The following is a 25,974-nucleotide window of genomic DNA, read 5'->3' as shown; positions in this document are numbered from 1 at the left end:
CATTTTGTTCAGCGTAGTTGATTTACAGATAGTAAATATGTTTTTGAGGAGGATACTCCGCCACAGCCCTCAGGGCAAGGGTTTTAAGTTATGCCCTGGGGGCATAAAGAAGGAGCTGTCGTAGAAACTTCAGAAAAGGGCTCATTTGATTTGAAATTCAAAGGGCTAGTGATTTTTTTAATAGTCGAAAGTTATTACTGATATTTTTTGTTGTTGTTGTTGTTTAGACCAGGGCACTGGTCTAAACAACGTTCGTATCGAAGGAGTTGTCGTGGGAACTTCGAAAGGGGCTCATTCGATTGAAAATAGAAAGGGCTGATGTCCTTTTTAATAGTCGAAAGTGATTGGAGGGCAACTAATTTCCCTTCCACGCCCACCCACCCATTTTCCCATTATTTTTAAAAACTAAATGTTGCCTTAAAATTAAATCAAAATTCAGTGTGATAATGCTAATTCCCAATAAGGTATTTCAGCAGTATCCCAAGAACGACTGAGGATATTATGTTCAAACTCTCGAGGCTATTTCTGCTCTTAGAATTTAACCAAATCAAAATAGTGTAAGGGTATCCAACCTATCAAAGAAAGTAAACAGATTTTTTTTAGAATGGTATCAAGTTTTCCATTTCAGGTCAACTAGAGGAGGTATGAAACTAAATTAAACAGTACTATTTGTGTCCAGATTGTTAGAAGGGTGTATGTTGTTAATAATTGCTGGAAATTTTTCTGCAGCATACAAATAGCAGGCCAAACTATAAAGTCTTAAAAAAAGAAAAGATTTAAGGTGTTATTTTCTTTTTCCCTGAAAAGAGTATTAACCCTTTCAGACCTGAACCAAGAAGGAGTTGCGTAAAAATTCTGAAAATAGCAGAGAGTGATCCTGGTGGTTCGACTAGAACATATTTATTTTAAAAAAAATGTATTTCATTCCAAATCCAAACTGTGAATGGTTACCATATGGTCACGTCAGGTATATACAGATACTATTTTAGGTGAAAATTTGTGAAACAGTTGCGATCTGAGTTCAAACACAGTCGAACTTTGCACTTCGAACACATGATTCGACTGGTTCCACCCCTAACGCACATCTCATAGCGACACCTTCCCTTTTCAGTCGTATCCGGAAAATGCGAGGTCTGGTCAAACCTCATTTATTCCGAAGGCATCCCGTCTCGCGAGGTAGACGTATTGCGCTTCGTCACTAATAAGGATGGTCTTCCAACTCGAGGACTTTGAGATACGCCAGTAAGAACCAACCCACGAGCAATATCCATTTTGAAGTACAGTAGAGACATATGCTGAACATTGGTCTGCTTACGCTGTCGGCGGTGTATCAGCCAAGCGTTGTTCACAGCCATGTCATAAAAGTAGTACACAATCCTCACATATTATTTCTTCGAGTAAATGTCTGTCCTGTAAAGCTCTAGGAACATGTCAGCAAGATCTACGCCCCCCAGTGATTTGTTGTAGCCACGGACGATTCGGGGGCGATCAACTTCGACGTATTTCCGTGTTGTGCCATCCCGTCTCTAACACTTATCAATTGGGGTGACTGCACAGTATGACGAAGCCAAATGGACTGGTTTGTTGTCATACCATTTTACTACCGATACTTCTGAATGTCTTTCAAAACGGAAGTCCACTGACCCTCGTCCATTCTTCTTCATGGTGGCGTCGGTATCTAGAACAGCGCTCCTCGTTCTGTTGCTGCGTACCGTACCACATGACTCGATGCCATATTCAACCCGAAGCTTGTGAATGAGATCGATGTCAGTATAGAAGTTATCAAAGAACAGCTTGAAGTTCATGAACCTTGGCAGATTTTCTACAAGCCGAAGGACAACGTCAGTACCTTGGCCAAGTTCAGAAATTTCAACAGATCCTTTTCCTGTATATATCTCTATGTCACACACTATTCCGCTGATGCCGGCTCTCGTGAAAACCTTTACACCCCACGAGTGGGGCTTGTCCTTCAAGTACTGTCAAAATACAATTCTTCCTTTGAACGGGATCATCTGTTCGTCAATACTTTGGATCTCTTCAGGGTTTATTTTTGTCAGATTCTCCCTGAATGCGTCTTATAGTCTTCTGATCTTGAACAGTTTATCATGACCAGCATCCTCTTTCGGTATCATTAAGGTGTCATCGCAAATATGGAAGAAAGATCTCAAGCTGATGAACCTATCTCTGCTCATGGTATCAGCCACCGGGGAATATCGTATTCCATTCTCCCAGTACATTCTCATAGCCGGAAGCTTGAGAATGCTCATAAGCATTTGAACTCCAAGAAATATGTGCATCTCTTCAAGAGAAAGTTTCAGAACAAGATTCTTCTTTCTCATGGCATTCAGGTTCGTTTGGTCCACAATGTTTGAAAGAATGTCTTCAGTGATAAACATTCGGAAGAGATCAAGGGGCGTTTGTACCTCGTCATAGTGTGGCATAGAACCCTTCCAGGTAATATCTCGAAGTTCGGGCTCTGTTTTTATCCACTTGTATTGCTTTGCCTCCTTTGCTACCTTCTTTTTTGCTACTGGTTTTGCCGTAACCTGAGGAGCATCAGTTGGAGTTACTAGACCGGCCACTGCTAGGGAAGGAGCATTTTTCTTAGCTGTTGTAAGGACAAAGGGTTCAGCAGGTGCCATAACTGTTGCTGACTGCATTGCAGAAGAATTTGCCACTGGTGCTGATGATGTGCTTGAAGAACTGTTTGACGCTGCTGTGTCATTCAAGCCCGGGAGAGGCAAATCGAATTGATCCGTGTCATCGCCATTGTCAACTCGAACCTGCCAAGCATTGATAGGGATGTCGTCTGTGTGGTCAATATCCTCTTCATCACTTCTGTCTTCATTGCCATAACAGTTGAGAGAACGTAGAGGTTGAAATTCTTGATCTGGATTGTCTGGTACCCAGTTTGGGTCGTCGTCGTCGGACGAGATATCGAGATCTGAATCACAATCAGGTATGAATAAAAGCCTTGCTGCTTCTTCTGCAGTCATTTTCTTGGTAGCTCTTCTACTTCTTTCCTTGATCAGTCTCTCTTCCAAGGGCTTAGGACCATGACCTCTTATGGAGTCAGAGCTCGTGCTTGGGCCAGCTGAAATAAAATTCAAGGTAAGTGCATCACTTAATAATAATAATATAATGCAATAAAATAGGCCATTGGCCTCTACACTTGCTTGAGGCATCACACAAAATAGCTCTTTTACCCTTGTTACCAGTAAAAATGAGGAATATAAAGAAAATGTGCCTATTCCAGATCATAAAAAAGAATTGCTGCCTCGTTTGCTGTACAAATCTGCCTAGGTTTGGTTTGGCAATGAACGCCTGACGTGACCATTTGGTAACCGATCGTTAGCAACCTTGTTTGGGGCTAAACTACAGCTCAGAATTAGACTAGTGATATCTCATTCGAAAGATCGCATTCTTAGCTACAAAATAATGTCATAATCAGGCTCTGAACTTACCAGAAACGTCCAGGTCATCGAGGTCAAAATCTGCACCTTTCCTCTTTTTCGACATTTTATGTTTTGTCTAAACTTGGACGCTCGCTCGACCGCTCGGGTAAAGCCTTGAGGGATAATAAATTCAAACGCTATAGAGCCAAGCAAGCGCTATCTAGTGAAAAAGAAATCACGGTTCTAACTTTGTCGAGTCGAGAGAAAAAAATAGGGGGTGAGGGGTATCCGTATGGTGACCACAGGCATGAAAGGGTTAAACAGTTCGTGGTAACGAACTGTAAGTAAGCAGCGACCCGGCTCAATGGTAACCGAAACTCTAAAAAACCGAATTTTGATACCAATAGACACATCAAAAGAATCAGATTTTAATGCTGATTTCAAATATATAAATTTCATCAAGTTTAATCATACCTATCAAAAGTTACGTGCCTGAGAAAATTTTTCTGATTTTAGAAAAAAGGGGAAAAGACCTCTTAAAAGTTATGGAACCTGAATGAAAATCACACCATCTCATTCAGCGTATAAGAGAACCGTACTTTAGAGGTTTCAAGCACCTATCTACAAAAATGTGGAATTTTTCATTTTTTGCCAGAAGAAAGATCACGGATACGTTTGTTTTTTTTTTCCAGGGGTGATCGTATCGACCCAGTGGTCATAGAATATCGTGGGAGGGCTCATTGGAACGAAAATTAAAAGTTCTAGTGCCCTTTTTAAATTACCAAAAAAAATGGAGGGCAACTAGGCCCCCTCTCACGCTCATTATTTCCCCAAAGTCACCCGATCAAAATTTTGAGATAGCCATTTAGTTGAGCATGGTCAAAAATATCATAAATATGTCTTTTAGGATGGTTAATCCCTCGAAGTCCCCGGGGGGAGGGCTGAAAGTTATGAACTTTACCCAATGTTACCATATAGTATTGGTTATTGGGAAGTATACAGACGTTTTCAGGGGGTATTTTTCTCGTAGGTGGGGGTTGGGTCGGGGGCTAGCTATATGGGAGTATCTTTCCACGAAGGAAGTTTTCATGGTGGAAGGGACATTGCGATAAAGGGGCACCGGATTTCCCATCATTATTAAAGAAAAAGATAAGGAATTAAATAAAAAAAACAAGTTTTTCAACTGAAAGTAAGGAGCAACATCAAAACTTAAAACGAACAGAAAATATTATGTGTATGTTTGGGTTCGCCCCCTAGTCAATACCTCTCTCTTCAAGCCAAAGATTTTCTAGTAGTTTCATAATAGCTATTTATTCTAATTAACGGCCTTTGTGATTAAGAGGTCATTTTTAAAGAATTTGGACAAAATTCGAACTTTAGCTTAAAGAGCAAGGTATTGACTAGGGGCGAACCCCCTAACATACATATTAAAAATCTATGAATATATAAGTTCGTTACGTAAGGTAATTCGTAAGTTACGTATATTTATTACTAATAAAAACGTTCGTAAATAAAATTAAACAAGTTTCGAGAAAGCCATTTAACCAAATAAAAGAAAGCCAAAGAAAGCCAAATATTTAACTAAATATAAATTAATATGCAATTTTTTTTTATTATTCATGTATGGTGTATGGTAAAGTTTGACTTTCTCACAGCTCTTATTTTTTTAAACAATAAAAAACTTTAGCGTAAAGAGCGAGGCGTTGAGGAGGGGACAGCCCCTTTCACATACGGGATAATTTCTGTTCGTTTTAAGTTTTAACGTTGTTCCTTACTTTCAGTTAAAAAAAACTTGTTTTTTTAAATTTAATCTCGATATAAAACGAACAGAAATGAATTAAAAAAAACCTTCCACAAAATAAGTTTTTCAAAGAAAAGTAAAGAACTCCATTAAACAAAAATGATCAAAAATAAAATCAAATAATCTACCAAGCGTGGAACTACCACGAATCAGCATCGATAAATAAATGAAACCCATAACGAACAGAAATTACAATAAATAACCGAGTCAAACTTAAAACGAGCAGAAATTAACATAAGTTGGGCGCTAAACCCCTATGCCTTCCCAAGACCAGAACAAAATTCGCACTTTACTGAAAAAATATAAATGTTTTTACTTTTATAACCTTAATAAATCAAATAATTTTAACATTTTGATTACTAAATATCAGTATATGTATATTAAACTAACATGAAAAGGTGACGTTGGGTAATGAAAAGATTGATCAGGTGGGCAGCTTCACCTACCTTGGTAGTATTATTAGTAAAGATGGTGGGAGCAGTGAAGATGTCAAAAATAGAATAGCCAAGGCTCAGGGTGTTTTTTCACAGTTAAAAAAAGTTTGGAAGAATAGGAAGATAAGTCTGCAAACCAAGATTAGAGTATTAGAAGCTACAGTGATGACAGTGCTTAAATATTGATCTGAAGCATGGACGCTCCGAAAAGCGGATGAAGATTTGCTAGATGTATTCTAGAGAAATTTCTTAAGGATTGTACTGGGTACCCGGCTGACTGACCGTATTTCAAACAATAGGCTATACGAAAAATGTGGTTCAATACCGCTCTCTAGGGCTATAATGAAAGAAAGGTTGAGGTGGTTAGGGCACGTTGTGTGGATGAAGGATGACAGATTGCCGAAGATTGTTCTTTTCGACCAACAATCTAGGGCTAAACGGAAAGCAGGTCGTCCCCATCTGGGGTGGGAGGACATCATAAAGAAAGATTTAAAGGAAATAGGAACTTCGTGGGCGGGTGTAAAAAGGGAGGCTTTGAATAGATTGGGGAGGTGGAGGAGCGTGCGTGGTTGTGTTGGCCTCAGGCGGCTTGGTGCTGCGGTGAGTTGTTAGTAGTAGTAGTAGTAGTAGTAATGCACATTCATTTGTACTTTTTCCCCCTCATATACGTAAAAATTTCTTTTTGTTTTAAGTTTTAATGTTGCTCCTTGCTTTCAGTTGAAAAAAACCCGCTTCTTCATTAATTTCTAAATTAAATAATTTTGACGAGTCTATAATATTTTTTTTAAGATGATAGATAGTATCCCTTCCGCTCTCCAACCAATATGGTTCAGTGAGGGTCTTAGTTTCCAAGATAATACTGCTTTCCTTGACTTGATGCCCCCAATTCCTTTAAATAAGGCCATATAAAGGTTACCAGTATTTTCTACTGGGCTGTAGCTTATTGGCAGTATGATCCACCATAAATTTCTTGATTGCCAACCATTTGAGCTTTACGGTGTTTATATTGATAATAAATACCTTAAAGAGATAATCAACTATATGGAACAATGCTTAGACAAATTTTTACACATATACTACCCTTTTTATAATTTTCCCAACGCTTAGTACTCCTCGTAAAAAAATGGATGTGTTTTGATTACAATCTACAGTAATTTGTTTTCTTTTTGGTACACACACACAAATAATATTAAAGGTGAAATAAAACTATCCATAATAAAACATAAATAAAAGTTATATTATGAATTAAATTTGTTTAGATCAATGAAAAGGATGAAATTATTCGTACTGGGACGATAGATTGTCATAATTTGGTTCCTTCGTTTAATCTTAACCTGAGCTGCGGTTTCATGTCCAATATCCTGTTCCTTTTGCAGCGCAGGTTCGTATACCCGCCGAAATTTGGTGCAATGTGTACCCCCGCCAACTACTTTTTGTATCCGTGGGAGTACGCGTACCAACCTTTTTTCTTTATAAAAATCCCACTTCTTCTCCTTTCAGTATTGTCAACCTTAAAAATAAATTCAATTATTAAATTTAGACTTCACCTTCACTTTTTTTTTGTTTATTAGCTGCTGAACCGGTCTCATTTCTCAGCACAGTCCATAAACAATATTGTCTTTTCAGTAATAAAACGCTTCCTCCCACCTCAGAAAGCCCCTCTTACGGTGACCTTTCTTACCATATCGTGATTTTTCATTTTGGTGGTCTTTATGTCTCCCACACAAAAATGAGAAATCCTTTTACTCTCAAAAAGGAGAATATTTTAGAATAATAATAATAATAATAAAAAAACAATCAACTCAATTAAAACAAATCACAAGAAACATTTTCTATCATTATAACTTTCTTTTACACAAATAATAGACACAATATATACAAAAAAAAAACGAAGTAAGTTTTAATGATAATACAATCTAAATTTACGATTCAACTTGTCTTAATAAATTCTACTTGGCTGTTATTTAACGGAAAATTAAACAAGAAAAAACGGTTTTAATTTTAATAAAGCAGTGAAACAGTACATAACAACAAATAAACACTGAATCAAAAATACTCCGAATATTTCGGCCCCACGTCCGGGAGCCTTTCTCAACAAAAAAAAAACGAAAAAATATTCTTTTAAAAAATAACACACATAGAAATACAACAACTAAACACACGCAGAGAGAAAAAAAATATAAATAAACTAGTTAATAAATAAATAGCTTATTTAAGTCTGCTATTTAAACAATAAAAAACAAACATCGTGACTTCAGAAAAAAAAACTGGCAGAGTTGTCGGCGCACCACCATTTAAGGAACACTGACTTATGCCGAGTTGTGTCAAGTTTCTATTGGTTTTCACAGTTTTTCCCTTTATTTTATTATGCAATCTAACTTCTCATTTTTGATCCTAGATAATTTTCTGACGACTTATTTAGTTTAAAAGTAATTTTTAACGTAGAAATGTATTTAAATTACTTTTATTTTTAGAAGAATGAACGTGTTCCAGTTTATCCACATGTGATTGGTTTAACCGGTGGGATAGCGAGTGGCAAATCATCGATAGCAAAACGTCTCGAAAACCTAGGTGCTGGCATCGTTGATTGCGATGCCCTTGGTCATCGGGCATATTTACCTGGGACAAAATGTTTTGAAGATGTTATGCAAGCGTTTGGGGATGAAATTAAGGATGTTAACGGCTCGATAAATCGGAAAGCTCTTGGCTCAATCGTTTTTTCTAACAGGGTAAATGAACAAACTAATTATTTATTTGTTTTTATCGAAATATTTGTCTATGTAAATATGTTAGTAGTGTTAGCAATTGACTAATTATCTTATCTGATGTATTTGTGGTTTGGCCATAAAAAAAAGAAAACAACAAGAACTTCTCGGAGACTTTTGACTTTTTTTCCTAAAATCAGGATAGACTCAAGTAATATACGAAATTCTTTGAAAAAGAAAGAAAAGAAAGCAAAAATGAAAGAAAATAAAGAACCAGCTAAGGTAATCAGCAACAAATCATTGTGAGGAACAAAATTAGTTTGGGCTACTTTCAGAGACGTTTGGTCGGACCTAAAGAACGTAAAATTTTTGATCAGTTCTGATTATTTTATTTTAATCTTTATGAAAAATAAATTTATTATATTCATTTGTTAAACTTATTTATTTTTTCAATTAATTAATGTATGCATTTAGCTTATTTATCTATTTCAATTGATTTTTAGTTATTAATTTTTAACCAAATTATTATAATTTGATGAATTAGAACTATGCTTAGCTCAATCGTTTTTCGAGATAATATTTATTTCCAATAGTTTTTCATAAGTTCTAGAACAGCCGTGTTAGCTTCTGTCATATAACGAAAAAAAAAATTAATGAAAAAAAAATCGAAGGATGTCGTACATAAAATCAAAATGTAGAAATTAAAAGAAATTAGTGAAATATAAAATGCACAAGTAGTCTGTCCCGAAAATTATTTAAGTAAAATAAACATATATTTAAACCATGATTTATACCATGATTGGTACCATGATTTATACTATGATTGGTACATATATTTATACCGTGATTGGTAAATGCAAATACTGGTTCAGTTGGGTAGCGCTGTATTGTCTGTGAGACTGATCATTTCCAATCAGTAACGGACTATTATGAACTATCAGCCAAATAGGGTAGAAATATGTTGTGAAAAATTTATTTTCAACGCTAATAAAAAAAAGAACGTTTATTTTAACTAATAATTAATTAATTCTTATTTTGATTAATTTAATAAATCTAAAGTTAATTTCGATTACAGTCAAGTTTTTCGATTAATTTCGATTACAATTACAATTCGATTAATTTTTTTGGAAAAATTTATTTTAACGTAACAGAAATGCATATGAACTCATTTTTGATGCGTTTTTGAAGTTTTTTTTTCGTAAAAGCTTCCCCTCCCCCGACCAAAAGTCCTGGAAACGATCCTGATTACAGTCCTTCACCGTCAACCAAATAAACTGACAGTCATCTACCGTTAATACTGCACTATTATGTGCTATCGGTGAAGTACGGCATACATTTTTCGTGAAAAATTCCTTTTCAACGCCAATAAAAAGAGAAAGTACATATTAATATGTACATAATTAATTAATAATAACAGTTAATTAATTTTAAATTAAATTTAATGAATTTCAAAAGTAATTTTAATTACAGTCATCCACTGTCATTTCACATTAACTAAGAGTCATCCAGTGTCGATCCTGCACTATTATTAAATAAAAAAAAAAACAAGTTTTTTCAAATTAAATTAAGGAGCAGCATTAAAACTTAAAACGAATAGAAGTTATTACGTATATGAGGGGGTTCGCCCCCTAGTCAATACCTCGCTCTTTACGCTAAAGTTCGGATTTTATTCGAATCACAAAAGCCGTTTAATTAGAATAGATAACTCTTTTGAAAGAACTAAAAAAAAACTTGGAGTAAAGAGCAAGGTATTGACTAGGGGGTGAACCCCCTCATTTACGTAATAATTTCTGTTCGTTTTAACTTTTGATGTTGCTCCTTACTTTCAGTTGAAAAAACTTGTTTTTTAATTAAATTTTTGATCGTTTTTTAAATAATGCCTGGAAATCCGGCGCTCCCTTCATAGAAATGTCCCTTCCCCCAAGAAAATATTCTCCACGGAAAGATCCTGTCACGTAACACCCTCCTCCGACCCCTTCCCCCACCCAGAAAAAATCCCTCCTGAAAATGTCTGTATACTTACCCATAACCAATGCTACATGTAAACGATGGGCAAAGTTCATAACTTGCAGCCCTTCCCCCGGGAACTGTGGGGGACTAATCTTCAAAGATGCATTTATTAGATTTTTGACTATGCTGAACAAAATGGTTGTCTCAAATTTTGATTGGGTGACTTTGGGAAATAATGAGCGTGGGAGGGGGCCAAGTTACCCTCCAATTTTTTTGGTCGCTTAAAAAGGGCATTAGAACTTTGAATTTTCGTTCGAATGAGCCCTCTCACGATATTCTAGTGCTACTGGATCGATACGATGACCCCTAAAAAAAAAAAAAAAAAAAAAAAAAACGTATCCGTGATCTTTCTTCTGGCAAAAAATTGTAGATAGGACCTTGAAACATCTACAGTAGGGTTTTCTTTTATGCTGAATCTAATAGTTTGATTTACAATAAGATTCTATCACTTTTAGCGGGTGTTTCCCCATTTTTTCCGAGAATAAGGCAAATTTTTTTATGGCTTTTTTTGAAAACTTTTGATTGGTTAGACTCAATTTCATGAAACTTATATATTTTAAATCAGTATAAAAATCCAATTCTTTTGATGTATCTACTGGTATAAAAATTTCATTTTTTAGAGTTCCGCTTACTATTGAGCCGGGGCGCTCCTTACTTAAGTTCGTTACCACGAACTGTTTGATATGCTGTCAGTAAATTAGGCACAAATTTTCCGGGAAAAATTTCTTTTTAACGCCTATGAAAAAGAGAAGGTACATTTTAACAGTAAATTAATTTTAACTTTCAATTAATTTTAATGAATTTCAAGTTTAATTTTAATTACAATCATCCACTGTCATTCACATTAACTGACAGTCATCCAGTGTCAATACTGCACTAGTATATACTTTCTGTGAAAAATTAATTTTCAACAAAAAAAGGGATGGTTCATTTTAATTATGACTTAGTTAATTTTAAATAATTCTGATCAATTTTATTGAAAAGTTAATTACCAGTTAACTAACAGTTATCATACAATTACAGAAAAAAAAACTCTAAACTAGTTGTTACATATAAACAAAAAACAATATGTGGCTAAAAGTGGCAAAAATCAGGATGAAATGGTGTTCTAGGTAGAATGATTCTCATTTACGTAGACCCTCCTTTTTTACTATACTTATTTTCTTTTTAGCTATTCTGTTTCAACATAGTAATTAAAAGTGTTCAGTATTTGGATTTTTATTCGTTTATTAGTTAATGCTTGCAGCTAAATATGTGTAAGCGCAGTAAGAGGGGTTTCCCGCCGCCCAACTGTTAGCTAACAATGTTAGCAATCAGGTATTTGTTTGGATGGTGGAAACACAATTGTTAGCTAGCAGAAATAAATTCTTCAACAAGCATTCGATTCGTTAAAGATATTCTCCAACAATGTTAGCTAATAGTTTTTAATTGGACGGCGGAAACACTATTGTCTGGAAAATTGTTAGCTAACAGTTTTTTGTTTGGACGGCGAAAAAAAACCCTAAAATTAACTAATTTGGAAAATTGAGTTTCGGCTCAAAAAGATATAACTATTGCGATTCATATTTGAGCTTTTATTAATCTATAATCAGTACAAGATCACAAGTGCTGGAGCCACCTATGATCGGTTTTAGCGACAAAATTGTTACGGAAGCAAAATTTTTAAAGTCATTTACCCCTTGAAGGATTTATTCTTTAAAACAAGACAATAATTTCTTTAGTTCTTAAAATACAGTTTAATGCTTAAAGCCATTTTCCGTATTTCCTGACGCGTAATCAATGCAGTTACTTTTAAAACGCAGCATATATACAAGCTAACCCTTTGTTACTTTGCCCCATAAAATAAAATTATTATTTGTTTCCAATAGTAAGCACAATTTTGTTCTGTATGTCATTAGATGTCTTTCCTATGCACTTTATTAATAATTGCATAACTGTGTCACTGCGTTCCTTTGTTATTTATATTCGTTGCGTAACCATTTGTATGAAGACAAACTTCACTACTTTAATTGGATACGAATAAAAGACATGGTAATTAGCAAAAGTATGTAAATCCTCTCCTGTGAAGATAAATATCCTTAAAGATTATGGCTTACAAGTTCCTCTCCGTATAGAGGACAAATCCCTAAACAATGAAACTTTGAAACCTGCTCCCGTCTGGGGTATGCAGTTCAACCATCTAAGTTGGCTGTGAAGAACTGCCTGTCGAATGTCAAGTGAATACAGACGCTTTAGCATTGAAGGTGGATTTGACTGACAAGGGGCCTTTACCTTTGAAAATTTATCCCTTAGGCCCAGATTATTTTCATGTAAATTCCAAAACGATCAAAAAAACAGCCGATGAAAATTTGATAGGAAAGGGGGATTGGAGGACTTGGAGGGTGCATTCAATCATGCGTCGATAATGCCTGTATGATCCGCTTCAAACAAGATGCAATAAGTCTACATAGGCTAAGTGGGACAGGGAGGTATTGGAGAGCTATAGGCCATTTTTATCCTTAAATCATAAAAATTGGAAGATTTTCGTATGTATCAAGTTTCAGCAAGATATTACATGCCTAACTTTCTACTAGAAATGTGGGGTTAATTTGGGCACTAAGTTTTTGAATCCCTAATTTCCCATCTATAATTTTTTTTTTCCTATAGATGGCTGCATTGAATTAATTTGAGTATGGTGAAAGTTTCTGTCTCGCACCTATCCCTCCCTCCACGTTCAGTTAAATTTTGTGCTTAACGGTGCATGACTGAAAATTTTCATCTACTCTAGGATGCTTTGAATAAGCTCAATAGCATTGTTTGGCCACAAATTGCTGAACTAGCTAAAGCAGAAATTGAAAAATTACACACCGAAGGTAAGGGCATCGTAATCCTCGATGCGGCAGTCCTGCTCGAAGCCAACTGGAACGAATTTTGTCATGAAGTTTGGGTGGCTATTATCCCTCCTGAAGAAGTAAGTTATCCCCCTTTTTTCCTTTAACTGAATTATATTATTGACCTATAGGGAACTGGGTTTGCAGATTCCGTTCCTTCTAACCGGTTTATTGCGGGTTCCATTTTATTCAATATTAGCTATGGTTTAGATTCTTCATCTCCTATGTATTGATTTTAAGTAGATGCTGTTAACCTAAAAGCCAAGATTAAATAACAGGAAAGTGTTAAAACTTGCTTTCCATTGCAAAGAGTCGCGATGACATATTTCCATATCTGGTACAATGAAAATAATTATGCCTGGCAATGAATTGTCTTGAATAGATTTCATTAGAAACAACTTTACATTGACATTACTATTTCGAAATTGAGTATTTTTTATTTCTGAATACATTACTTACATAATTATGTACAAACCTACCAAGCAAAAAAAATTAAAATACTTTCCTATGAATTTGTGTTAAACCATAAAAAAATACACACTTAAAAGTTGGTTTACAAATTTAAGCATGATCTAGAGATAAATAATATACTCAGATTTGATATTCCATCGCATTAAGCTGCCCCCCAAAAAATGATGAGTGTCTCATTATTTATTAAACAAAAAACGAATAATTTATTATTAAAAAAAAGCGAAGTTTTCATGATGGGCGCAAAGATAAAACCCAAACTTGAAACGAACAATAATTATTGCTTCATATTAGAGTTTAAAATCTTACAATGTAGAAAATGGGTGGAATAATTTTTGGAAATTAGTTTATGAAGTGGCTGATGGTGGTGTCTTTGGGAAGAGAATCAGAAACGCAACTAGGAATATTAGTTAGAAAGCTTTATAGAGAGGAGGAGGGGCTTGTACAAGAATTATTTGAGAAGCATGGAAAATAAGAGGAATGTAAATAAAGTGGAGAAAGCATTAAAATATAAATTGAGGAGGTGGGAAGTGGAGGTCATGAACAAAATTGGCTGTGAGGTAAGAGATAAATTACTGAAGATTATGAACATGATTTAAGAAAAAGGAGAAGTACCTAGCGATTTTAGGAAAGCTCTAATTAAACCTGTCCGCAAGAAAGTGATAAGAGTAAGTGTGGTAATTATAGAGGTATTAGCCTGATTTCCATAGGAAAAAAAATTACTTAAGATGCTTAAGACTCATGACCAAAGCTCTGAATAACAAATCAAAGAAAAGCTTGTTGAGTTACAACAAAAATGTATATTGAAACTAGTAGAACGGAGATATTCGTTAACAACGGTATTCTCTGTAAAATATAGTTTATTTACGAACAAGTTTTATTTTATTTTCTTTCATTTACAATTATCAGTGCTGTCATTGCTAGTTTCAACTTAATTTTTTTTAATTTTTATCACGTTTCTCTTTCATTGTAAGTTATGCATCAACTACTACGGATTTTATAGTAAAATTGAGGTTATCTACATAGATTGCTTTGAAAACACTTCCTATCCTATTCTAATTGCCGCCTCTATTTTTTTAGAAGTCGTTCTTAAGGTGTTAGGGCAAAAAGTCAAACTAGCGTAAAGAGCAGGGAATTGAGGAGGGACAGACTCCCTCATATGCAGAATAATTTCTGTTCCTTTGAAGTTTTAACGTCGCTCCGTACTTTCATTACAAAAACACTAACTATTTAATTTTTTATCAAAGTCAATACCCTCGTATCTCCACCTGATTCTGTACCGTGTGAACAGTACTCTCTACAGGTTCTTATAACTAACCGTAGACGGGACAAATACTTCTGGAAGATTAGTTTAGATTAGCCTACCCATTTCATCACCATCATCAGCAATTTTTAGATGACTTCACTTGTTTACACAAAAAAACTCAAGAACGCATAAAAAATGTGTTTATATCCATTTTGTTACGTTTTTAAGAGTCAGACAAACATTTTTTTGGGGAGGGGGGCGGGGGAAATACCTACCCCCCCCCCCCTGGATACGGTCATGATAGCACCTTTTCTTATGCTACAGCTGGGAGCTTGTAGGACTTTATCATTAAACAGCTGAAAAATGGCATTTTATATGATTCTTACACTCACAAGATAAATTTCTCTCATTATCAAGCTATTATACCGTTTTTATATGTATTAAAAAGAAATTTGTATCTTGAAAAATTCCATCTTTAAATTTAAGTTTTATCATAAAGATAATTTTTCCTCATTATCATCAATCTATAACACCACTCTCAACATATTATGACATAATAGCAATCTGTTTTATTAATATCAGTGTTATGTATCAACACGTTTTATCCTCAGAGCTCAGACTGATTTTGTTTGTATCATTTCCAAGTATGATGAGGCTTTTTAGACTTAGAGATACTTTAGACAAAGTTTTAGAAGAAGAACAGCATAGTTTTAGGAAAAGTAGAGGATGTGTCAGGTTAATAATTGAGGAGAACTTGAGTCATCAAACCAATTTAGTCCTTAGATTTTTAGATTATGAGCAAGTATTTGATACAGCTGATAGAAGAGCTTTAGCGAAGGTCGTATCCTTGTATGGTATACCTGATAAACACATTAAAGGATTACTGATATTAAACGGGAATAACATTGATGCGGGTAAGGTACGAAATGAGGTTTGTAGTTGGTTTTGTATGAAATCAGGATTTAAGCAGGGTTGTGTTCTTCGATGGACTTCGTCCTAAGGAGCACAGCAAAGGCAATGGGAGAATACGGAATCAAATGGGGAAGTAAAACTCTCCTTAGATTATGCTGATTATTTAAGCATCCTAGATGAAAATGTTAGCATATTGAATGAACTTTTAGAGATTTTGCGAGTTCAGGGTGCAAGAATAGGTTGGAAAATTAATGTTAATAAAGCGAAGTCGTTAAGACTAGGAATAAGTGAAGGTGGAGAGGTGATGTTTGGCAACGAGAATATCGATCAAGTGTACAGTTTCAGTAACTATATTATATTTTATTTTATTTAAGATAGTTTATTTTAGTTTATGTAGTCAGTTTATTTGAGCTAGTTTTGTAGATACATGTTGCATAAACTGAGAAATAATGGTTCAATTTTAACTTTGCTTTCCGCTTTCATAAAAAAAAACTTATTTTTCTTTAAATTGAATTTTGTTCGTTTTTAGGTTTCTTAAATATTGCTTTCCGCTTTCATAAAAAAAAACTTATTTTTCTTTAAATTGAATTTTGTTCGTTTTTAGGTTTCTTAAATATTGCTTTCCGCTTTCATAAAAAAAAATTTATTTTTCTTTAAATTGAATTTTGTTCGTTTTTAGGTTTCTTAAATATTGCTTTCCGCTTTCATAAAAAAAACTTATTTTTCTTTAAATTGAATTTTGTTCGTTTTTAGGTTTCTTAAATATTGCTTTCCGATTTCATAAAAAAACTTATTTTTCTTTAAATTGAATTTTGTTCGTTTTTAGGTATCTTAAATATTGCTTTCCGATTTCATAAAAAAAAACTTATTTTTCTTTAAATTGAATTTTTTTCTTTTTTAGGCTTGTTAAATATTGCTTTCCGCTTTAATAAAAAAAACTTATTTTTCTTTAAATTGAATTTTGTTCGTTTTTAGGTTTATTAAATATTTCTTTACGATTTCATAAAAAAAACTTATTTTTCTTTAAATTGAATTTTGTTCGTTTTTAGGTTTCTTAAATATTGCTTTCCGATTTCATAAAAAAACTTATTTTTCTTTAAATTGAATTTTGTTCGTTTTTAGGTATCTTAAATATTCCTTTCCGCTTTCATAAAAAAACTTATTTTTCTTAAAATTGAATTTTGTTCGTTTTTAGGTTTATTTTTAAGATAAGGTAAGATATTTATTTCAAAAAGATCACTATCACAAGCCCACAAAGGGCCGAATTCGGACTTCGGAGTCGACAATATACACGATAAACCAGTATAAGGAGTTGGTTTTACAACAAAGAGATTTCAGGATGACAAGACATAGGAAGAACCATAAAAGAGCTCAACATTTGGTGGGCGGGAAGGGCCACACAGGATGACAAGACATAGGAAGAACCATAAAAGAGCTCAACATTTGATTGGCGGGAATTTAGAAGAGGAGTGGATTTTATATAAAACTTTTAAATAGTTTTCATTTGACTGGCTATTTCAGAATTTTCAATTACTAGCATTGGGACTCAATTTGGCAAAAAAAAAAAAAAATCGTTTTTGAGGCCGAAAATGGTGAGCTGTAAACCTTCATTTAACGGTTTAGATCATTCTGAATCGCTTGGCTCCGAATCTTTCTGAACTATTCCGAAGCTTTTGGCCCTTTTAGGGCAAAAACCGATATTTTGTTGCGCAGACCGGCAAAAATGGCATGTAATTGTGACGCTATCTGTTTTATTAATTAAATTGGACTCTAGATATTATGTTTTCTGTTCAAACTATCCCTACCCCGATATTCTATGATTTCTGGTTCGATACGGTCACCTCTGAAAAACCAAACAGAAAAAGGAGACACATCTGTGCTACTTATACATAAATATGATTTAGCTTGATGTTCAGTTTGGGGGGACTGCGAGTTTCCAGTTCGGGGGTTTTGGTAATAGCGATTTCAGTGATGTACTTTTTTAAAAGTAAAAAAAAATTAGTGTAAAGAGCGAGGTATTGAGAAGGGGGCAACCCTCTGATATACGTAATAATTTCTGTTCGTTTTAAGTTTTAAAGTTGCTCTTTACTTTCAATTGGAAAAAAAACTTTTGTGTATTTAATTTCTGATCGTTTTTTAAATAATGCACGGAAATCTGACTCCCCCTCCATGGAAAATTCCCTTCCCCCATGAAAAATTCCTCCGTGGAAAGATTTTACCCCTCAACCCTCCCCCCCCCCTCCCTTCTGGAAAATGTATGTATACTTCCCAATAACCGAAACTATATGTTACAATGGGAAAAGTTCATAACTTGCAGCCCTTTCCCCCTGTGACTTTGGGGGCGTCAAGTCATCCTCAAAGACATATGATTAGGTATTTTGACTATGCTGAACAAAATAGCTATCTCAAAAATTTGGTCGGGCGACTTTGGGGGGAAAAGGGCATGGGAGGGGACCAGCCTCCCTTGAATATTTTGGCCACTTAGAAAAGGGGACTAGAACTTCGTATTTCCGATCAAATGTGCCCTCCCCTGATCCTCTTGGATCACTGGTTTAATACGGTCTCTCCTGGGGAAAAATAAATGAACACGCATTCGTGATCTTTCTTCTGGCCAAAAAAAAAATGCAAAATTCCACATTTTTGTATATAGGAGCTTGAAAACTCTACAGTATGGATCTCTGATATTCTGAATTTGATGGTGTGATTTTCGTTAGAGTTTTCTTAGAGTTTATTTTCATTAGAGGTTTCTTAGAGTTTTGGCTACTATTGAGCCGCATCGCTCCTTACTACAGTTCGTTACCACGAACTGTTTGATATGCTGTTGAGATTTTGCTTGTTTTATCTTTACTAGGTTGCAGCTACTGTTGTAGCCATGATAAAAAGGAACAAAACTATCCTGCTTGTTTTCAAGAATGGGAATATCCCATTAATGTGTGTATGTAAGGAGGATACGAGCTATGCCCCCTTCTCCGTGAAATATCACGAGTTTTTTCATAATTACTCTGTTTTTTTTGTGTGTTTTTTGTTTTTGTTTTGTTTTTCAATTTCTTATTTTTCCATGTTCTATTGTTAATAATTTTTTTTGCGGACACCTTGTATGATTCCTAGGAAAGTCTTTAATTTGGAAATGCAACTAGTTTTTCATCATCAAGGTTTTTGCGTAGTTATTTCAAAGTTCTTCTCTGCGGAACAGTTCGCTTTTGGCCTGCAAATTTGATAGTTCAAAGAAGAACTTTATGTTTCCATTTTTCAAGCATTTATATTTGTGCAGTTCTTTGGTTGAAGTTTTGGCGTTTTACTTACACTTTTTTTTAAGTTCACTGTAAAAGGTGTGTAAAGATAACTGTTATAACTTCATATTATATTATCGACAAAATCAAAAGGCCTGCTATCCCAGTAAAAATAAAATAGCAAAGAAAAAACTGTGGATGTTGGAAATTTATATTATCAAATTCAGCATAGAAAAGTTGCACTGCGCTAGAGTCTTACTGTAGAACGAATAAAAAAAAAAAAAATTAAAAAATAGAGAAACAAATGACAAAACCAACGAAGATGTTTTTCAGTCTGTGACTATGTAGTAGCATTAGTTTAGTTTATTATTAATAAAAAAAATAGAACTTGACAAAATGCGTACATATATATATATATATATATATATATATATATATATATATATATATATATATATATATATATATATATATATATATATATATATATATATATATATATAATACATGAAAAAAAAAACAAGTCTTTCAACTAAATCTTCTAGCCTGCCCATGAACTTGCAAATGCAAGTTGTCCTAGGGGCGTGCCAGGAATAGAAAAAAAGAGAAAATTTTAGTACTAATTTATAGCACAAATTAAGTATACCAGAAATACTGATAATATATAAAAAAATAAAAAAAATATATGTATATGTGTATAAATAAAATACATAATTCCTTGCTGAGTTACTACTGGAGTCACCTTGACGACCAAAAAAAACAACGAAAAAAAAAACTATCCAAATAATCCACTATACTCCTTCACACACCTCAACAACAACAAAAAAAAAAAAAAACGCTTAGGACTCATTAATAGAATACATTTTTTTTCTTGACTTTATTTCTAAATTTTTACAAACCATTTTACATCATTAATAATCATATTATTACTAATCCATAAATTTATAAATAAAATACAAATAATAATTTAAAACTCATAATTAGAATACATTTTTTCCTTAACTTTAGTTCTAAATTCTTCAAAGCTTGTTGTGTTTTGTCATTAATTGTCTTATCATTACTACTCCTTAATTTTATTCCCCGATAAATAAAGGAAAACTTAGACCTTGTAGTGATGTCAATTGGAGCAGACAGTGCCTTGCTTGTTCGAGTATTATAATTGTGGCAATCAGACATAACCTTAAACATTCCTGAGAAGCATAAAGGTAGATTATTATTATTATACTTGAACATAAATAACTGGTGATAAAAATCCCGTAAGCCAGCAGCTGGTAAAATTTTTTGTCTTCTATACTCCAATCTCACAGAATCACTATAAGATTTATTACAAAGTAAACGGATCGCATTATTTTGGAGAATTCGAATTGGATTAACTATCGACGGAAATGTCCCTAGAACATATGGATGTATTATTGAGAAATACAACAACCTTAAAATACGATGCGGGACAAAGTGTGCAAGTTTTCTAAGGATTCCGATGTTCCGTGATAAAAATCGCTGACGTGTTCCCAACATGTTTACTAAACGACAAAGTTCGATCAAGTGTAATACCTAAATACTTGACACAAGACGTCCTTTCAATCTCGCCATAACTGTATTTTAATCGAGAAATCCATGGATAATATGTAGCTGTTCTTGAGAATATGATAAAACTACTCTTAGCCGGGTGAACTTGTAGTTTATTTACGCGCATCCACGTTGAAACTCTGTCTAGCGATTGTTTACTTAATTCAAGTAATCCCTTCTCAGTTCTTGCGAGACAAACGTGTCATCAGCAAACATGGGTACTGTCACTTCTTGTGGATCAATAATTCACTGAAATTATTTTTTATATTAGACATGGTTTGAGTCTTGTGGATTGAATAATTCACTGAAATTATTTTTTATATTGGACATGGTTAGAGTTAGGTCATTTACAAAAATTAAGAATAATAGCGGTCCAAGAACAGAGCCCTGTGGAACTCCACTCGTAATAGGAAAGCTTGATGAGTGATTTGAGTCAACCTGAAAATACTGCATCCAGCCTGCATAAAATACACATAGAAAATTAACCCCAGGCCCTCTTATGCCATAAAACTCACATTTTAGAAGTAGGAGATGATGATCTACTGTTTCGAAAGCTTTAATTATATCTAAAAGTATTACTAAAACCCTGTAACCTCCATCCAACGCTTGATTGACTACACTGCTTACATAAACAACCGATTGCTCTGTTATATAACCATGCCAAAATCCGAATTGGGTAGGATTTAACACATTACGACCGTCTAAATATGCATAAAGACGGGCAGCAAACCACTTCTCTAAAACACGTGATAGTACAGGAAGAACAGAAATCGGCCTATACTTTCCTAAATTATTTGTCTCACCACCCTTATGAATAGGAGTAACACGAGCTGCTTTAAAACAAGACGGGAAGAAACCCTCTTTTAAGGCAGAATTAATTAGGGACAAAAGTGGCTTCTGGATTAGTGGCAGAATAATATTAACCACTCTTAATGATATGACATCACTACCAGAAGCATTACTTTTCATTTTGTAGATGATCTGTTTCATCTCACTTAATGATCCAGGTGCTAAATACATTGAAACCTCAGATTCATAATGACCAAGGTAGTCAAAAATGCTTGGATCATCTAACATTGGACAGATTCCTTCAGCAACAACCTTTCCTACCGCTGAGAAGTAATTTCCGAATACATCCGAGACATCATCTGGGCATTTCACCTTCTTGGTTAACTATTTCAAGTGGGATCGTTTTCGTTGACTGCTGAAGTACTTCTTTAATCATGCGCCATGTTTTTGCCGGACATCCCGATATTTCCTCGAGTAAAATTCTCTTTTTGCTTTTCTTAATAATCAATTCAGAGCATGTAAAACGTATGTATAACGAAATAGAGGATATATTTTGTCTATTACTTCTCATCTAGCAAATTTGTTTTCTTACAATGTGTGTTGTAAATTGCTTCACTTTCGCCCATTGCTTCTCATCTAACAAATTTGTTTTCTTACAATTTTTTTTTCAAATTTCTTCACCTTTGCCCATTGCTTCTTATCTAATAAATGTGTTTTCTTACAATTTGTTTGTCAAATTACTTGACCTTTGTCCATTGCTTCTCATCTAACAAATTTGTTTTCTTACAATTAGTTTGTCAAATTGCTTCGCCTTCGCCTATTGCTTCTCATCTACCAAATTTGTTTTCTTACAATGTTTTTCAAATTGCTTCACCTTCGCCCATTGCTTCTCATCTAACAAATTTGTTTTTCAAATTGCTCCACCTTTGCCCAGGGGCGTCCTAAATGTCATTTTACTGGGGGGCGATCTTCATAAATTTTACCGAATCGCTACCTGATTTATGCCGAATTTTCTGCAGAAATCAAGAATTTTGCTAAATTTCAGACGATCGTACAAAATTTCTGCCAAAATTTTTGCCTTCGGCGAAAATTTTACCCCCCCCCCCCCTCGGGACGCCCCTGCCTTTGCCCATTGCTTCTTATCTAACTAATTTGTTTTCCTACATTTTTTTTTCAAATTTCTTCATTTTTGCCCATTGCTTCTCGTCTAATAAATTTGTTTTCTTACAATTTGTTTATCAAATTGCTTCACTTTTGCCCATTGCTTCTCATGTAACAAATATATTTTCTTACAATTTGTTTGTCCAATTGCTTCATCTTCGCCTATCGCTTCTCATCTAACAAATATGTTTTCTTACGACGTGTTTTTCAAATTTTTTCACCTTCGCCAATTGTTTCTCATCTAACACGTTTGTTTTCTTACAATCAGTTATTTAAATTGCTTCACCTTTGCCCATTGCTTCTCATCTAAAAAATTTGTTTTCCTAAACATTGTTTTTCAAATTACTTCAAATTCGCCCATTGCTTCTCATCTAACAAATTTGTTTTCTTACAATGTGTTTTTCAATTTGTTTCACCTTTGCCCATTGCTTCTTTTGCAAATTTGTTTTCTTACAATTAACTTTTTCAAATTGCTCCGTCCTTGTCCATTGCTTCTCATCAAACGAATTTGTTTCCCTACAATTTGTTTTTCAAATGGCTTCACCTTCACCCATTCCTTCTCATCTAACAATTTATTTGTTTGTTGTCTTATAGTTTGTTTCTCAAATTGCTTCACTTTCACCCATTGCTTCTCATCTAACAGATTTTTGTCTTACAGTTCGTTTTTCAAGTTAGTTCACTTTCACTCTTTGCTTCTCATCCAACAAATTTGTTGTCTTACAGTTTGTTTTTCAAATTGCTTCACCTTCACCAATTGCTTCTCTTCTTACAATTTTTTTTTCTTATAATTTTTTTTTTTTTAAGTTCGCTTTTATTTGTTAAGCACTTGGAAAGCTTAGTTTTTCTTTGCGAAGGTCCTTACCAAAATATCTGTTTTGCTTCCTTTTTCCCAAACACTGGCTGAATATCATCTTCTTTTATTTGTTCTATTGTTTCTTCATATTTTTTTTCTGTTTTCCATTTGTTATATGATACGCGATATGCTCGTTCAGTGTTTTGTAGCAAATTGTTTGATACATCCATATAATCCTAAAACTATAAGCCCAATAAAAGTTTTTTGAGCTAAGAATTATGTTTATCATTATAATTCCGAGCATATTTTTGTAGGCGGTAAAGCGATTGATGGATAGAAATGGACTAGACCCAGATGCTGCTTGGAAAAGAGTAAAAGCGCAGTTTTCAACCCAAGAAAGAGTAAAGGTTGCAGATATTGTGTTTTCAACCTTATGGGAGCCTGAATTCACACAGAAGCAAGTTATGAAAGCCTGGGATGAAGTTGAAAAGGTTTTAAAAAGTTCTAGTCTCTGAAAATGGTTCCGATGGAAATTAATATGTTATAAGATCTGTGTTGATTATAAAAGCAGTTCGTAACAATTATTGCGTAATCTGTGGGGTGTTAGAGACGCCATTTTGTGAGTGGTGTGTCCTTTGAGTTTTTTTATATTGATAAAATATCAGTCGAAATTTCAGATTGTGTATGGAAGCTAGGCGGGTCTAAATGTCTTAAATCAATCAGACTTTGATGTTTTTCTGAAAATTTACTGGATTATTGGTCACAGAATCCAAAGAGGTTTTCTACGGGTTTGTATGATCCGAGAAAATGCAAGAAGGTAAAAAAAAATGAGGTAATTCACAGTTAGTGAAAAAGAAAAATACAAGGATTTTAGTCGAAACCTCTACTCAGCCGTCCTCAGCGCAAGGAGAATAAAAAAGGTAGAGGAAGACACACGAAACAGTACAAAATAGATGAGCCTCAAAGCAACGTAAAAGAGGAAGCATCATTCTTAGGTAAACTGCTAAACATTCCTAAATACTAAACGCCGAAGTTATCTAACTATCGCATTGTCGTGTTTAGTCGGTGCCGTCTCAGAACTTATTTAGGGGATTTCTCCAGAGAAATGTGACAAAATCTGGGAAGATTCTAGTAAAATTTTGGGTTTGATCCCACTCCACCTCCTTAGAAAGCTATTGAAACGCCCTGTCTGCAGCGACTCGAGAAAGACTGATTGTTGGTCATAGGAACGTTTGGAGGAAAATGTATGTTCTATCAGATCTAAAGTATATCTGAAGCCACCTTTTTCCTGATTTTCTGTATGACTGGTTATAAGTGTAATTAACCTTTAATCGCCTTTTTTTTGGGGGGGGGGGGTAGGCTCCTTAACTGTTGGAACATAGAGTTTGATAACTTTGGGCTTCAGAGATGACTAGACCGATTAGATATGTAAACCCTGCGTAACTGAACATTGTAACAGATTTGGTTATAATATGGATACATTTATTTAACTTGAAGGTGTTAGTTGAAATTTAAACTCTAACAGATAAACTTTAATGTAACTTTAATTTGTAGACTATAATTTAGTCGTATAAACCTCAAAATTTAATTTTTTATAATCTGAAGTAAAATAAACAGAAAAGAAAGTTATTCAGAACTTGGCGAATTAAGTATTATAAGAAACAAATCGAAACCAGAACAAAATGTATGTTATTTTGGGTAGTTGATAATAGACCGTAGCTGATATTTTACGCAGTTGCTCTTTGTAAAAATGGATTAAGTCTATTTTAAAATTTGGAAAAGTACTTGGTACCTTAACATTGCCAAATATCAGTAAGTTTTACTGCACTCGTAAATTCAGCTGTAATTCGTGACTTATCTGGTTCAGTTGGACTATTCTTTTCTTCTCACATATATATATGACCTAAGAGCCTATTTACTATATCCTTGGGGGTCTTGCTTCATGCTATCATAATTCGGTGGAGCAGAGGCGCCAATTTACGAAAATAAAGGGGGGGATTCCTTTTTTGAATGGAGAGACGAAAATATGTTTTTCATATGGCTAGGGTAGAGCGTTTTCTTTTTTCATTCTTGTCAATGAAAATATCAAATAGGGGTATTTTCAGATATAGTGGAGGTTGTTTGCAATTGGTACCCCTGTGGTGGAGGTCAAGGCTTTTCGGAACACCATAAATGAGTTAGAAGATCTGTTTATGTTCTTCTGGGTCTTGTATAGGTTTTAGTGATGTTGTCAAAGTTGAATGCTTCTTCTTGGGGAAGGCGTCATAACATCTAACCATAAGGAGCACTAACGTCAGGACATTGACAAAATCCGTCATAACATCGACAAAAAAAAAATTTGTCAGAACCACTAACCGTCCTAACATGTAAAATTTTAAAACTTAAGTTTTTTGGGGTTTAAGGGGGAAAAGGTACCTAGTTTAGGTTAGGCTACGTATCAAATATATGCTATGCTTTACCCCCACCCCCCTGATGTGCAAATATATAGCCGAAATTTGTTTCTAAACTATTATATAAACTTATAAATTTTTTGTCGATGTTATGACGGTTAGTGGTTCTGACGGATTTTCCTGTTAGATGCTATGACGTTTAGT

The 25,974-nt window shown here is 34.3% G+C and overlaps 1 protein-coding gene across 1 annotated transcript in view; it reads left to right on the top strand.

The window, feature by feature from the left end:
• Positions 1-23,961, top strand: part of LOC148940181 (bifunctional coenzyme A synthase-like) — a 39,312-nt gene extending 15,351 nt beyond the window's left edge. The window contains exons 4-6 of the mRNA XM_089105894.1: positions 8,105-8,359; positions 13,113-13,295; positions 23,695-23,961. Of these exons, the coding sequence (XP_088962020.1) occupies positions 8,105-8,359; positions 13,113-13,295; positions 23,695-23,895 (639 nt within the window). The 3' untranslated portion in view covers positions 23,896-23,961. The remainder of the gene's footprint in view (positions 1-8,104; positions 8,360-13,112; positions 13,296-23,694) is intronic.
• Positions 23,962-25,974: the final 2,013 nt, after the last annotated feature.

Source organism: Artemia sp. Qi Xiang Cuo, chromosome 20 (genome assembly GCF_049724085.1).
Source record: "Artemia sp. Qi Xiang Cuo chromosome 20, ASM4972408v1, whole genome shotgun sequence".
In the NCBI taxonomy this organism is placed as follows: Eukaryota; Metazoa; Arthropoda; class Branchiopoda; order Anostraca; family Artemiidae; genus Artemia; species Artemia sp. Qi Xiang Cuo.
Note: the sequence above shows the minus strand (reverse complement) of the source record. Positions and strands in the feature narration are given on the sequence as shown.